General features: G+C 37.6%; 1 protein-coding gene and 1 long non-coding RNA gene across 3 annotated transcripts; both read right to left on the bottom strand.

Moving 5' to 3' along the window:
• Positions 1–143: 143 nt before the first annotated feature.
• Positions 144–8,635, bottom strand: LOC311291596 (guanylate-binding protein 2-like). 2 transcript variants are annotated; one of them, XM_084410709.1, is made up of 11 exons: positions 8,386–8,619; positions 6,935–7,152; positions 6,718–6,845; positions 6,528–6,637; positions 6,240–6,436; positions 5,853–6,095; positions 5,590–5,738; positions 4,760–4,891; positions 4,271–4,483; positions 2,475–2,577; positions 144–1,506 (listed from the first exon to the last, which is right to left on the bottom strand). In XM_084410709.1, the coding sequence occupies exons 2-11, from the start codon at positions 7,122–7,124 to the stop codon at positions 1,106–1,108; spliced, it is 1,866 nt and encodes a 621-aa protein (XP_084266835.1). In that variant the 5' UTR covers positions 7,125–7,152; positions 8,386–8,619; the 3' UTR covers positions 144–1,105. The 2 variants fall into 2 exon arrangements, with proteins under 2 accessions (XP_084266835.1, XP_084266834.1); XM_084410708.1 differs by having other exon boundaries at positions 145–1,506; positions 8,333–8,635.
• Positions 8,636–9,809: 1,174 nt separating this feature from the next.
• LOC311291633 lies at positions 9,810–12,360 on the bottom strand. Its single transcript, XR_014627586.1, has 5 exons — positions 11,393–12,360; positions 11,031–11,121; positions 10,714–10,922; positions 10,331–10,495; positions 9,810–10,145 (listed from the first exon to the last, which is right to left on the bottom strand). It is a non-coding gene; the product is annotated as an uncharacterized lncRNA (long non-coding RNA).
• Positions 12,361–12,599: the final 239 nt, after the last annotated feature.

The following is a 12,599-nucleotide window of genomic DNA, read 5'->3' as shown; positions in this document are numbered from 1 at the left end:
TTAAACTCAATTAAAATGTATTAGAAATTATGTAAAAAATAAATAAAATAAAAACTTATTTTTAGGCAGTCTCAAAATATTTTGACTACTACAAAACAAAGCAGACTAAACTACAACTTACGTGAAGTATTTGATTTAGGTTTTAAAATATCAATCTGTATGTGAATGAAATGTTTAAAAAATGCTATAAAAAATACAACCAAAATAAAGAGACGCCTCATTACCACATCTGGGAAATGGTACTTAATATGCTTCATTTTAATTCAAAGCATACAAAGTTCTGTCTAATCTGTGCCAACAACATAAGGACAACAACTACAACCATTCAGAAGTTGAATTTGATATATAGCAACTTAAGCATGTTGCGTTTTAAAAAGGCTTCAAAATTAATTTTAGTTATGACTGTGTTTTTGTGGAACAGTCTCTCCATGTAAAGTTCATCACAGACCTTATTTTACACATCAGCTATTCTAAAAATCAATAGGAAATTCCTGAGAACCCATGAAAAATGTGCCTTCCGGTTTGGCCTACAAATTTATGTCATGATGGCGCGGTTCAAACTTTACATGCGACCATTTCTTGTATTCTAAATCCTCACCCTTGTTCATAATACATAATAAATGGAGTGAAGTTGTTGTTAACATCAGCTTCTAAAGCTGAGGTCGGGAGTGAAATCGACTCCAAAAAAAATGGGAAAAGGAGTTTGTGACGACAACAGCTTCAAGGTTTATGAACGTACAAGTTAAACGATGAATTTTAATCTGAAGAATTTAATGATTGTAACATTGTTTGAAGAATGCAATGGTTACATCCAAACACAAACAGTAGGCTATGTGAAATGAAGGTCTACTAAATACAGGCAAACTTGTATGTCTTACTACATGTTCTAATTTATGGATTTTCCCATAACCAGCAACACAGTACATAATGTTTGTGCTCAGTACACTGTAAGAATGTGAAATAGGACTCTACTCGATAAACTGAATATAATCTTACTAAATAAAACCTACGCATGATTGAGTTGACTCATGACTACGCATGATTGAAGCTATAACTATAAATGAATAAATTCGTAATTCAACAGTGATTTGCACTGAAGGGGTATTTATTTAGTTTTGAGTCCTTTCATCAGCACCTTGTATTGGAGTACGGAAGGAAGGATTTCTGATACAGCTCCAACAATAGGCATCAGATATTCCTTCATAAAACCGCCAGAACTTTTCTCTTCCTTTTCTTTTTTAAGATTCTTTATCTCTTCATCCAGAAAATCAGCTTTCTCCCTAAAGCCTTTGTTTAGCATCTCCGCCTGCTCCTTCAGTTTGCAGTCAATGGCTCTGTCCATCTCCTGCTGCCGCTGCTCCATCTCCTGTTTGAACTTCTCCTCCATCTGCCTCTTTTGGTCCTCCTGTCGCTCTTTTTCTGCCTGCCTCATTCGTTCACTCTCAATGCGTTTCTCCTCTTCTTCTTTACACTTCTGTTCCAGCAGAGCATTCTTCTCCTTTTCTTCTGTCAGTCAAAATAAAAAAGGAGAGAAATGATGTGAAACATGATGCTAAGTGAAAGTGGAGAGTGAAATGGTGAAAGTGACAGCCAAGTATGGTCACCCATACTCGGAATATATCCACTGCATTTAACCCATCTAAGTTAGTGCACACACATTAGGAGAAGTGAGTAGTGAACACACATACGCACACTGCAAACCGTGGACACACACACCCAGAGCAGTGGGCAGCCATTTAGATGCCTTGCTCAAGGGAACCTCAGTCGTTTCCTGCTGGTATTGAGAATCAAACCCACAACCTTTGGGTTACTAGCTTCCGCTCAATTTCAGTTCGCTTCTGTACTCAGTCTGAGATAGCGACCGTTTTCCCCGTTTTCCTCCGGCCTCAAAACAGCCGGCCAATCAACGAACAGAGGGCGGGCTGAGACCCGTGACGTAGACGCTGATTGTACCGTGGATGCGTAGATTTACTTCACATAATCTGCAAAAGTCATTCACAGCCATGTTCACTCCGGTATTTCGCTCAATGGTTTTGTTTTCGCATCATACATGTGTTTACAGTGGAAGTTAGATGCGGCTGAGCATGCGCATAACACACGCCATAACCAAACGTTATGTGATTGGCTTATGGGTAACCAATGATTTTAAACTTCAGACAAGCTTAAACTTAAACTCCCACTTAAAAAAAGAAAACGCTTTTCAATTATGCCCTTCCAGACTCTGTCTACGAAGCAAAGTGAAGTAGCAGAGTTTGGTATTACCAGGCTATCGGGTTACCAGTGTGACTCTCTAACCATTAGGCTACAACTGCCCTTGTGTTAAACTGATACTAAACCTCCTGAATCTGAACTTCAAGATGCTTTAAGAATTTGGGTTTGGTTTCCATTTCATTATGCATTTTTTCAATAAAAAATGCTGCAGGATGAAACCGCCTGATGAATTACAAATATTCATACGGTTGGTAAAGACTTACCTTGAATCTTTCTGTCGTTTTCAGTGAGTTTTTTATCGGTGTAGAGGATACTGTTTGCTTCAGCTCCTCGCTCATTCAGAAACTTGTTCAGCACGGCCTCAGCCTGCACATAAACATACAGTGAGGAAAATAAGTATTTGAACACCCTGCTATTTTGCAAGTTCTCCCACTTGGAAATCATGGAGGGGTCTGAAATTGTCATCGTAGGTGCATGTCCACTGTGAGAGACATAATCAAAAAAAAAAAAATCCAGAAATCACAATATATGAGTTTTTAACTATTTATTTGTATGATACAGCTGCAAATAAGTATTTGAACACCTGTCTATCAGCTAGAATTCTAACCCTCAAAGACCTGTTAGTCTGCCTTTAAAATGTCCACCTCCACTCCATTTATTATCCTAAATTAGATGCACCTGTTTGAGGTCGTTAGCTGCATAAAGACACCTGTCCACCCCATACAATCAGTAAGAATCCAACTACTAACATGGCCAAGACCAAAGAGCTGTCCAAAGACACTAGAGACAAAATTGTACACCTCCACAAGGCTGGAAAGGGCTACGGGGAAATTGCCAAGCAGCTTGGTGAAAAAAGGTCCACTGTTGGAGCAATCATTAGAAAATGGAAGAAGCTAAACATGACTGTCAATCTCCCTCGGACTGGGGCTCCATGCAAGATCTCACCTCGTGGGGTCTCAATGATCCTAAGAAAGGTGAGAAATCAGCCCAGAACTACACGGGAGGAGCTGGTCAATGACCTGAAAAGAGCTGGGACCACCGTTTCCAAGGTTACTGTTGGTAATACACTAAGACGTCATGGTTTGAAATCATGCATGGCACGGAAGGTTCCCCTGCTTAAACCAGCACGTCAAGGCCCGTCTTAAGTTTGCCAATGACCATTTGGATGATCCAGAGGAGTCATGGGAGAAATTCGAAAAAACTTTTTGGTCATAATTCCACTAAACGTGTTTGGAGGAAGAAGAATGATGAGTACCATCCCAAGAACACCATCCCTACTGTGAAGCATGGGGGTGGTAGCATCATGCTTTGGGGGTGTTTTTCTGCACATGGGACAGGGCGACTGCACTGTATTAAGGAGAGGATGACCGGGGCCATGTATTGCGAGATTTTGGGGAACAACCTCCTTCCCTCAGTTAGAGCATTGAAGATGGGTCGAGGCTGGGTCTTCCAACATGACAATGACCCGAAGCACACAGCCAGGATAACCAAGGAGTGGCTCTGTAAGAAGCATATCAAGGTTCTGGCGTGGCCTAGCCAGTCTCCAGACCTAAACCCAATAGAGAATCTTTGGAGGGAGCTCAAACTCCGTGTTTCTCAGCGACAGCCCAGAAACCTGACTGATCTAGAGAAGATCTGTGTGGAGGAGTGGGCCAAAATCCCTCCTGCAGTGTGTGCAAACCTGGTGAAAAACTACAGGAAACGTTTGACCTCTGTAATTGCAAACAAAGGCTACTGTACCAAATATTAACATTGATTTTCTCAGGTGTTCAAATACTTATTTGCAGCTGTATCATACAAATAAATAGTTTAAAAATCATACATTGTGATTTCTGGATTTTTTTTTTTTAGATTATGTCTCTCACAGTGGACATGCACCTACGATGACAATTTCAGACCCCTCCATGATTTCTAAGTGGGAGAACTTGCAAAATAGCAGGGTGTTCAAATACTTATTTTCCTCACTGTATATATTTAGAGCACATCTATAGACATACTCATAACCCTATGTGTATTTAAAGAAGCATTTCGTAAAAACACACACTGAAAGTGTCCTCACCGATACACCTTTGTTGGGTTCTCTGCGGTACTTCTCAACGATGGCGTCTCTGTCTCTGCAGTAAAGCTCATATCCTCCAGACTCACTGTACTCTCCATTCTGCAGCCGTTTATTCATGTCAGAGAACAGATTCTTCAGCAGATCTCTGCACTTTCTCTCTGACGCCATCTCATTCTCTTTCAGCAGGCCTATATAGTGAACATCTATGTTTTCCTAAACATACATACACACATATACAGTACATACATCACATATACACACTGGAAAAAGTCTGTTATACTAGCTGAGTTAATGGTTAGGAATAAATAACCATCTACGCCCCCCTCCAACTTCCCTAACATACAAATATTTTCTTTTCACAAGGATAATATTTAAATGCTAAATATAATTCAAAATAAAGCACAATGATTAAATTAACAAACATTTGCATATTTAAGAACATAGCTGCATTATAATGAGTGTGCATATAATTGTGCATTTGAAACTCACCACTAGTTTTCTTAGGTGTTCTCCTTTTTCATCTTTAAAGGAGCGTTTCATAAACTCAGAGGTGGCCAGACTGCTGAACTTCTGGTGCTCCCTGGAAATATCATCCACATTTACTGGGAACTTGTTCTTCACCTGCAAAGAACAGCATGCTTTGTCACTGAATGGCTGTTAGAATTAAATTCAAGTATTTAAATAAAAAAAGAATAACTCTGTGAATTTGACAAAGGCAGAGCTTTATTTATTTACTGAATATTAACATGTTAAATGGATAACATGATCATTTAAACTATTGCCTGCTGTGACAAATGTATATTTGTGTGTCATTTTATTTAACATTATATCAAATCAGCTTTAGATATGTAAAGTACAGTTTGCTGAGTAACAGTGCTAACTAAATATGTGACCCTAGATCACAAAACCAGTCATAAGTCGCACAGGTATATTTGTGGCAATAGTATGGGTCAAAATTATTGATTTTTCTTTTATGCCAAAAATCATTAGGCTATTAAGTAAAGATCATGTTCCATGAAGACATTTTCTAAATTTCCTACCGTAAATATCTAAAACATTTATTTTTATGAGTGAATGCATCACAATCACGAACATAAATGGGCAACTTTAAAGGCGATTTTCTCAATGTTTCGATTTTTTTGTATCTTCTGATTACAGATTTTCAATAAATTGTATCTCGGCCAGATATTGTCCTATCCTAACAAACCATACATCAATGGAAAGCTTATTTATTCAGCTTGAAGTATACATCCCAATTAAAAAAATTGACCCATGTTACTGGTTTTGTGGTCCAGGGTCACATGAAATTGGTGTCTTACCTCTTCCATCCCACTCTGATAGACTTTCAAAGCTTCTTGAACAGCTGCCTGGTTCTCTAGATTTGCGAGAGCAACCACTGCATTGTCCAGACAGGGCACCTTCCCACTGCTGATTGTATCCACATAAATCTCAACCAGGTGCCCGAGCACTGACAACACACAAAACACATTTTACCTTTTCAAAAATATAAAGGCTTATGGGTCTGAAGTTCACACTCTGAACACTGAAAATTTCCAATAACTTAAATTGGTAAAACACTCACATTTGCCAGTAACTCTGTGTCCTCCTTTCAGTGTTTTCACAAAACTCTTCTGAAAGATGTGGTCACAAAAATGATCCGTGACCTCCAGAAAATCTGCTACAAGGTCCTTTTCTTGCAAGCTTTCTAAGCGTTTCATGTTTTCAGGCGAGGCAGGAGATGGGAACACGAAACAGTTCCGGGATGGGAAATAGTTTCGGATGCATTGACGGGGCAGGTTGTAGTCGCTGATTTTCTTATTTATACCTAAATTCGGTTTTTAGGAGAAAATAACACATTTTACCAAAGAAGATTGTGTCAACATTGTTTTATTGTTGTTAATATTTAGTGACTAATTATTTAAATTCACATACTGGTGCTTGATGTTTATAGAATGTCTGTCTAAAATACCTTTCTTCAGCTGAAGGGCAAACTCAAGATACTCGTCCTGAGTCACTTTCTTTCTATCAATTTCCAGTTCCAAGGTGAAATCTCTAACCACCCAGATGAATGATGGGAAAAAAAGCACAAATTTGGAATCCTCTTCCTCCTCGTCTGCGGCTTCTGTCGATCTGATCTTGATCTGCTCGGCGAGCTCACTAACGTAGCTGCAGCACATTGAGAAATAACTTTATCTTGCAAAGTGTATGTTTGTATATTTGAAAGAGGATGTGGGTTACGTGGCAGAATAAAGGATACTGCAGTTTTTCCACTGCATCGTTATCGATGGTGCCACGGCTGTTGTACACTAAAGTGCTGCTGAGCAGAACAGCTAGAGAAAAAATCCAGCCGTCATTCTTAGAGTCTCCCTGAAACACAGAGTCTTCAAAATCAAAGAATCGACCATTTAACAATATTAACAAATCTACAGCTCAATCCTTGTCCTCACCTTGTCCACATCACCCAGTCCCTCTGTGTCCAGCAGCACCAGAGTGTGTCCTTCTTTATAGGGGTGAGGGACACACCACATCCAGATGCCTTTGGTTTTCGACTCAATAGTGTTGCCAAGAGCAAAGCCTGAGACAATTCGAGTTTTTATTATTATTATTAGCACGATGTAGCTAATATTCACACATTAAGTTAGCGTTTCTAGACAGTTCTCTCACCTGACTGTTGTCCTGCCAGGCGGTTCATGAGGTAGGACTTCCCCGTACGGTAGAGTCCCACCACAGACACCACCACCACCGGCTCATTGATTCTACTCAGGAGCTCAATGGCATCCTTACAGACGCGGAGAGATCCGTTCACATTCTCCACCAAACAAATGGGCGAAGACATTGGTCTGGCATTAGACATGCTGGCTCTCTCTAGCTCTTCCTGTTTGCTAAAGGGGAAAATAGTCATTTGGTTAATGTAAACAGAATACTGTAAACAAAATGTATAAAACCTGTAGACACAACATACCTCAAAACAATGAATTCTTCATGGACTTTAAAATAAAATGTACCATTTACATTCTGTGTTAGCCATTAAAAACCTATTTTTTTTATTCATTCTTACGTAGTTAATTCTGTTCTTAAAACTCACATGCTTTATTATGCTACAAGAATTATGATTTCAGTATTGTCTTTCTGATTTTCAACACTGCTAAGTGGAGAATGAATGGATAATAATAGAATCATAGGTCTCATTTATATGGTTTATTAAAATTTTATATATATTTTATTTATAAAATAATATTATAAACATATTTATCAACAAATCAAGCTTGAGACTTTTATTACTAGTGGCAACATTTGCTGCCCACTTTCATTTAACCATTTGACATCGCCACACCCCAAAAGGCCTACAAGTAAAAGACTAAAAGTAGGCCTATTATATATTATTATAAATAATGTATTAAAATATATATATATATATAACAGCAATAATACATTAAAAAAGGTCAATATTATATTAAAAATGTATCTACATTTTTGTTTGGGACTGCGAGTCAGGAGCACAAAGGAAAGAAACAACAAACGTCGTGACATTTGAATGTGATTCTATCGAGACCTCGTGCGCCGCCTAAAGGAAAATAAGTCTCTTAGGATAGGAACAGTTATTTATCTGCCGCAGATATTTCAAAGCCAAAAGGGATGTATTTATAAAAATAAAATAAAAAGATAATCACATATTTAGATAATTAATAGCGTTATACTTATTTAAATAATAACGTTATATAATAAATACATTTAAATATAATATATGACAATAAAAATCACATTGTGAATAAAATGTGTAACTGCACAATTAAAAGTCCTGAATGGACATTATACTGATTATACTATCAGTATAGCCTGATTACATTGGTAGCCTAAAATGTTTGCAGTGATTTACAATTATATAGCCTATTTTGAATAAATGCAAAAGAAAGAAAGAAAGACTGGACATGGACTGCAGATGTAAATTAGCCTGTGGCTAACTCTGGTACACTGCATCAAATGGTAACATTTATGTTGGAAATTGTACATGGTCCTTAATATATTAAAAAAAGAAAAAAAAAGAAAAGAAAGTTCACTTACATGACCCTAAATGTAAAATATGTCTCGACTCTGTATGATGAGATAATAGATACCGATGCTCTCTCTTTCGTCCACGATGCTTCTCAGTCACAGCGCACTGAACGGAATCGCAGGTCTTATTTAATATAAGTTGTTTTTCAGTATCCGCCCATATGGATTTATAGCGGAGTTGACGTTAAACGGTCGATTTCTGGGAAACCTTGTCCAGTAACCAATCCCAAACCGAACTAGCGGTGCTTCGCTTTTAGTTTCACTTTCGTGTTAGCGTCACTGATACGCCAATCAGAAAACGTGCCTCGACTCTGTCTGTAGCATTTATGGTGGAAAAGATATTAACGAACACGCAGGAGGAGCCTCCCAGATAGCAAATTGGCTTTGGGCCGGATCTGGCTAAATTTCGGCTGAGATTTTGGCCCACATACCGCATGGAATTACGGTCCAAGGTTGGCCCAAGTGCTGTTTGCCGAAAGTCAACCAGATCAATGCCGGAAGCAGACCAAAACTCACCCATAGTTTTACAATGTACCCAGATATTATCCAGAACTGGCCCAAAACAACGCCATAATCCCCAGATGTCAGCCAGACAAGGGCCAAACTGCCACCAGCTTTACCCCAGAACTCAGCCACAACTTATCCAGAAGCTCCAGAAAACAGCCATAACGGGGCCAATATTATACCAGTCCCCAAAACTGAACCAGAAATGATCCCTGTGTAATACTTATATATTGTGCAATGAATAATAAAATAATGACACTACACAAATGCAAAGTACAGCATTTTATTGAGAGGGGAAGAAAATCTCAGCCAGATAAATGGAAAAATAAAAACTATTGGGGAAAAGACAAGATAAAACAATACTAGAGTAAGGCAAAACAAAAGCAACAAATAGTCACAATACAAGAATAAAAAGACAGAGCACTAAATTAAAATGTTACAAAAATAATGCAATAAAAAAAACGTTTATGTGGCATGCTTAAATAATGAAATACAGACACGAACCAAAATACGGTGGCTGAGAGATCTCAATGCATGGAAACAGAAGAAAACATGCAAACAGGTAATTCAGAAAAACACCAGCAAATTAAGAAACCAAATACAAAAACGCGCTGCAAACAGCAAGAGACTTCAACGTCCTGCAACAGAAGAAAACATGCAAATAGGAAAAACACCAGCAAGTTAAGAAAACATCAGTTTCACAACACATATTGTGTGAAATATACACACACACACTGCAAATACAATGCAACCAATAAATAATAAATAATAATAAAAACACTACTGTAGATATTTGCGTTGTTGGTCTGCCATTTGCAGCACGTTTCTGTATTTGGTTGTTTTTGCATATTTGCTGCACATGTGCTGTCAAACGGATGAAGATGTTTTCTTCATTTGCTTGTGTTTTTCTATTTCCTTGCGTTTTCTTCTGTTGCAGCGTGTTGAGCCCTCTCGGCCACCGTACTAAAAAGCAACAGAAACCAAGCAATAAATTAAACTGATACAAACAATAAAGCAAAAGTATAAATGTGTCATGCATAAATAATAAAAGTACAGAAACAAACTAAAAGCTGGTTATAAAAGACAAATGAAATACAATTTATATTTACAGATGTGCAAAAAAGGTAAAAATATAAGTTGCAACAATGCAAAACAAAGTCCCTGATAACTTAAAATGTGTGGCTTACATTAACATTTTGCAAAGGTGTCCTTTTTCTGCCACCCTCACGATCACCAGCTAGATGAAACCACCTTTTAATAACTTTTTCGACCTCCAGCTCCGATGTCCGTGCACACACAGGATTTCTTCTTACAGCCTCTAGAATAGGAGCATACAAATACAGTTAAAAAATACTTTTAATTAAAATTAACAATAGAGACATAAAGCATTTGTATTAAAAGACACCACCAGTCAAAGAATTAAAACTTGCAACATTCATTCATGACATGAGGGAATAGTCATGAAGTTCCAGATAGACTTTGACACAATAAAAATGCACTTACCAGTCACAATGTTTGTAAGCTGCAAGCTTTGGAAATGTGTTTTCCCATGTACAACTCAAACTCTCCAGTTTAGCACTTTGACAAAGTCATTTTTGATTGCTTGCCTCATAATCTGCCAGACGTGTCCTTTACGTCGACTCCACCCAACAATCCCAGTTCAAGTACCTGAAATATTTTTAAAACATGCCATCACTATTAAGTCAAAACACTAAAACATGCTTTTGTTTCTAATATGGATATTATATTTACCAAATTAGACAAATATAAAGAGTTTTTGTTATGGTTATAGATTTTTCATGTTTTAAATTGATCACACACACACCATTTAATTACAACCAGACTTGTGAGTGATAACAGCATGCATTACTGACGGTGTTACCTACCACTTTTTGTCTTGTTTCTGGACATGATCGAAGATCACTTTGCAGGGAAGTTAATGAGCTTAAGTCTTCAATTAGAAACAGGTTTGGACTTTGGTTCTGTGCCTCTGTGATCTCCTGAACGGTGTTTCCTTTGAGATCTTGCACCATCCTTATGTTCCTCTGCTGCTCCATAAGGATCTCTTGTTTAGATATTATGTCATGGAGAAGTGCTAAAAAATTAAACACAGGTATTGAAAGGTTTACACCACCTCTGCTATGACATGAGCCTTACGCTAACAGTGAATATATGATAGTAAAAAAACAAAAATAAATCTTACATCTTATTAATCGGTCATCGCTTGAGAGGCCTTTTCTCTGTGGTCTGGGTGTTTCATGATGCCACGGTGATTGTATTGCCTGTTCGGGAGACTGTAAAGTTGTAATCTGAATTGATTTCTTTTTCCAAAGATTCAAACATCTTGTTGACTCTTTTAATAGCCCCTCTTCTCATGTTACTTCGCTCACTGTAAGCCCACATATTTTCCTATAAGCACTGTAAATGGGGGATAATTCTAGAACCTCTAGCTAACATAATAACAAATACAATCCAACCACAGAAAACAACCCAAAAAAACCCTATCTAGTATTGCGCTATAGATTAAAATCTAACTTACGTGTTAGTTTAGAAGTATCAACTTACCTTGATCATGTATTAAAACTCCAAAAGATAAAACCAAGATAGCGTGATAGTCGAAGTTAGAACGACAATTTGAATTTCACCGCGAGCCTGCGTTGGAAAATATGAGTCGCTGAACAACTGCAACGTAACTTCCGGATCCTCTGGTAGGCGGGATGATGTCACGGGGTGCACTCTGGGAAAAGTAGTCCTTTTTTAAAGCGGATTTAACAACGTATATGTAAATCAACTACTATTTCCATGATGCATTGCAAACTGCGTCATCGTATCAGAAACCACAGACGCCGCATTGATCCGTCTGCCGAGCAAGACTGCTCTAAAAAACACTTTAACCATGGGTTTTTGTAGTAAAACTGTCGTTAGACTGTACAAATGGTAATTAATTCGCCAAAACTTTGTTAGTGGCATTTTGACTACCATTTGGATAATCACAAAGTACTCATTCAGTCCCATTCAATCTTTTGTCTTAGCCTATATGCTGCAGACTGAACCATTTGTCTTTGTCTTCAAACATTTTGCAAACATCTCATAGTTTTTTTTTGTTTTTTCACTTTGCACATTGTCACCTCCTTAATTAACCATTAAAATAATCTTGCCAACAGAATAATCAAGTCTTCTTTCCTTTAAAAAAAGGAAAGGTCTTCTTTTATGTGTAAAAGTGAATAAATATCTATAGGTATTTTTTAACTAGGCCTATAATAAAGAGATTTCATTTTATTCTGTTTTGACAAAATTAACCTTATAATGATGTATAAAATATGAACCAATTAGCACCACATTTTACACGGCTATTTTACAGTAGAGCACATTCATGCCAGAGATCTTTTATTTACTCTTCTACCAAAACCCAACCAGATCTCAGCCAAATATTTTCTTATTCTGGCAGACCGAGCTCAAGCCAGGGCTCAGCCAAAAAGATACAATTAGATTTTTGTTTCTTTTGGTTAGCCAGACTCCAGCCAGAGCTTAGCCTAATACTGTTTGACACAAAAACAGTGCCAGAATTAAGCCAGAAGTGCCTAATGTAAGCCAGACTCGGCCCAGACTTTGTTGCTATCTGAGTTTGCACGCCTGTTTGTTGTAATAATATTGACCTGTTTTAATGTATTATTGCTGTTATATAATTCATTTAATAAATTATTTATAATAATATATAATATTGTCTTTTACTTGTAGGCCTTTTGGGGTGTGGCGATGTCAAATGGCTAAA

The sequence above is a fragment of the Rutilus rutilus genome (genome assembly GCF_951802725.1).
Source record: "Rutilus rutilus genome assembly, chromosome: 6".
NCBI classification, from domain to species: domain Eukaryota; kingdom Metazoa; phylum Chordata; class Actinopteri; order Cypriniformes; family Leuciscidae; genus Rutilus; species Rutilus rutilus.
This window is presented reverse-complemented; position numbering and strand designations above follow the sequence as displayed.